A 323-nucleotide genomic window follows, 5' to 3' on the forward strand; every position below is an offset into this window, starting at 1 on the left:
ATACCTGCTCCCCGCCCAAGGGGACTGGCAGCCGCTTACTCTAGATTGAAAGCCTTCCTCCTAAGCCTGTGGGAACCTGGGCGACCTGAGTCCCAGCTCCCGGGTGGGGGATGGGAGGGGGGCTGCGCGAGGGGTCCTAGGGCTCACCTCGGTCTGTGTTTGCGGGACTTGGCTGGGAGATACCCCTTTGGTCTGGATAGGACTTCCTCGTTTCCAAATCATCGGCGGTCGAGTGATTGTCTTCCTTATCTGGCTCTTAAAGGCAATAAACCGAGTTTCAAGGAGAGGCAAAGAAACCGTGACCCCGATAATGCCAGAGCTGC

The 323-nt window shown here is 57.9% G+C and overlaps 1 protein-coding gene across 1 annotated transcript in view; it reads right to left on the reverse strand.

Annotated features, from left to right (window-relative positions):
- The window catches only part of SKOR1 (SKI family transcriptional corepressor 1), an 8310-nt gene that overhangs the window by 3736 nt on the left and 4251 nt on the right, over positions 1 to 323 (reverse strand). The window contains exon 4 of the mRNA XM_006153504.2: positions 148 to 255. Within this exon, the coding sequence (XP_006153566.1) occupies positions 148 to 255 (108 nt within the window). The remainder of the gene's footprint in view (positions 1 to 147; positions 256 to 323) is intronic.

This window comes from Tupaia chinensis, unplaced genomic scaffold, assembly GCF_000334495.1.
Source record: "Tupaia chinensis unplaced genomic scaffold, TupChi_1.0 Scaffold000377_2, whole genome shotgun sequence".
NCBI lineage: Eukaryota > Metazoa > Chordata > Mammalia > Scandentia > Tupaiidae > Tupaia > Tupaia belangeri.